This window comes from Ylistrum balloti, unplaced genomic scaffold, assembly GCF_031769215.1.
Source record: "Ylistrum balloti isolate Yb309-2 unplaced genomic scaffold, AGI_CSIRO_Ybal_v1 Utg369810, whole genome shotgun sequence".
Classification (NCBI taxonomy): domain Eukaryota; kingdom Metazoa; phylum Mollusca; class Bivalvia; order Pectinida; family Pectinidae; genus Ylistrum; species Ylistrum balloti.
Window position 1 is genome coordinate 411,590 of NW_026781983.1, and position 1,230 is coordinate 412,819.

The 1,230-nt window shown below is 38.2% G+C and overlaps 1 protein-coding gene across 1 annotated transcript; it reads right to left on the bottom strand.

The window, feature by feature from the left end:
* Positions 1-421: 421 nt before the first annotated feature.
* Positions 422-889, bottom strand: LOC132544840 (probable DNA-directed RNA polymerase subunit delta). The gene has a single exon (XM_060208490.1). It carries the CDS (start codon positions 887-889, stop codon positions 422-424), a length of 468 nt encoding a protein of 155 aa, XP_060064473.1.
* Between the last annotated feature and the right edge of the window lie 341 nt (positions 890-1,230).

Sequence of the window (1,230 nt, forward strand, 5' to 3'; positions counted from 1 at the left end):
AATCATTATTTAAATTTTTGATATTCTATTGTCAAAGAATTACATATTTATATCAGCACTAAATAAAAATAAGAGAAGAGTTACTGTCAAACCATACAAAACATGTCACATTATTTTCTTTGTGTTGATAATCATAGTAATTACACTTTTCTCAAGAAAAAATCATTTAACTGAAGCTATATTTGTAAGTGTCAATGAGGTCCATTTAAAAATATGCAATTTGTGTGCTGATTACACAACATCATACAATAAGTCCAAAGTCCTAATCTCTGTGCATGTCTGCTTGATGGCTAAAGAAGCTGTTAATTTTTGTCTGTTTTGTATGTGAAGCAGTTTTGCTGATCAACTGATGTTCAATGTCCATCACACTGTTCAAAATCTGCACATTACCACTGGCGAGGGCATATTTACGAAGTCCATCTTAATGTTCATGCGCATCACATTTTGTCACAGGTGTATCAATGTCCTCATTGGCGTTGTCATCATCATTGTCATCTTTGTCATCATCAACATCTTGATTGAAATGTTGCAGTAGTGACTTTGCATTGGTATTCCAGTCGACAGTTTCCTCGTTACAAGTAGCCACATGTTGGTCAATATCTTTCAGTTGTTCAAAATCAACACCAAAAATGTCCTTGGACAACTTGAAACCTTCCAGTGGGATGTCGTCGTCATCGTCGTCGTCATCATCATCATCATCACTGCTATCACTGACAGGGGCACTACTAGCTGAGTCATTGTCTCTGTTGTCAAATCCACATGCATTGAAGCACTTGATGATAGTAGTGGTATCTGTCTCCTTCCATGCTCTGTTAATCCAGTAGATGGCGTCCAGAACATTCACTTGCTTCAGCAGTTGACTACCGGTATGTTTAGGATGGCTGTCCATCAACGTCAGGATCTGTTGAAGCTGTCGTCATCTGTACTTCAGCTTAATGGCCTGGATTATTCCTTGGTCCATAGGCAGAGACTTGTAAGTGGTGTTGGGTGGTAAAAACTGAAGTTTCACATTCTGGAGTTCCATGCATGGATGTGAGAGTGCATTGTCTAGGAATAGCACGACATGTCTTCCTTGGCAATGCATTTTGTTGTCAAAGGCTTTGACCCAGTTCTCAAATATGTCATCCAAGCTTTCTTATTTGCATAATATTTCACAGGCAGAGATGATGTTGATGTTTATGCTCAGATAAAATTCATTCAGTGTCATTTGTGCATTGATGCCCAATAGCA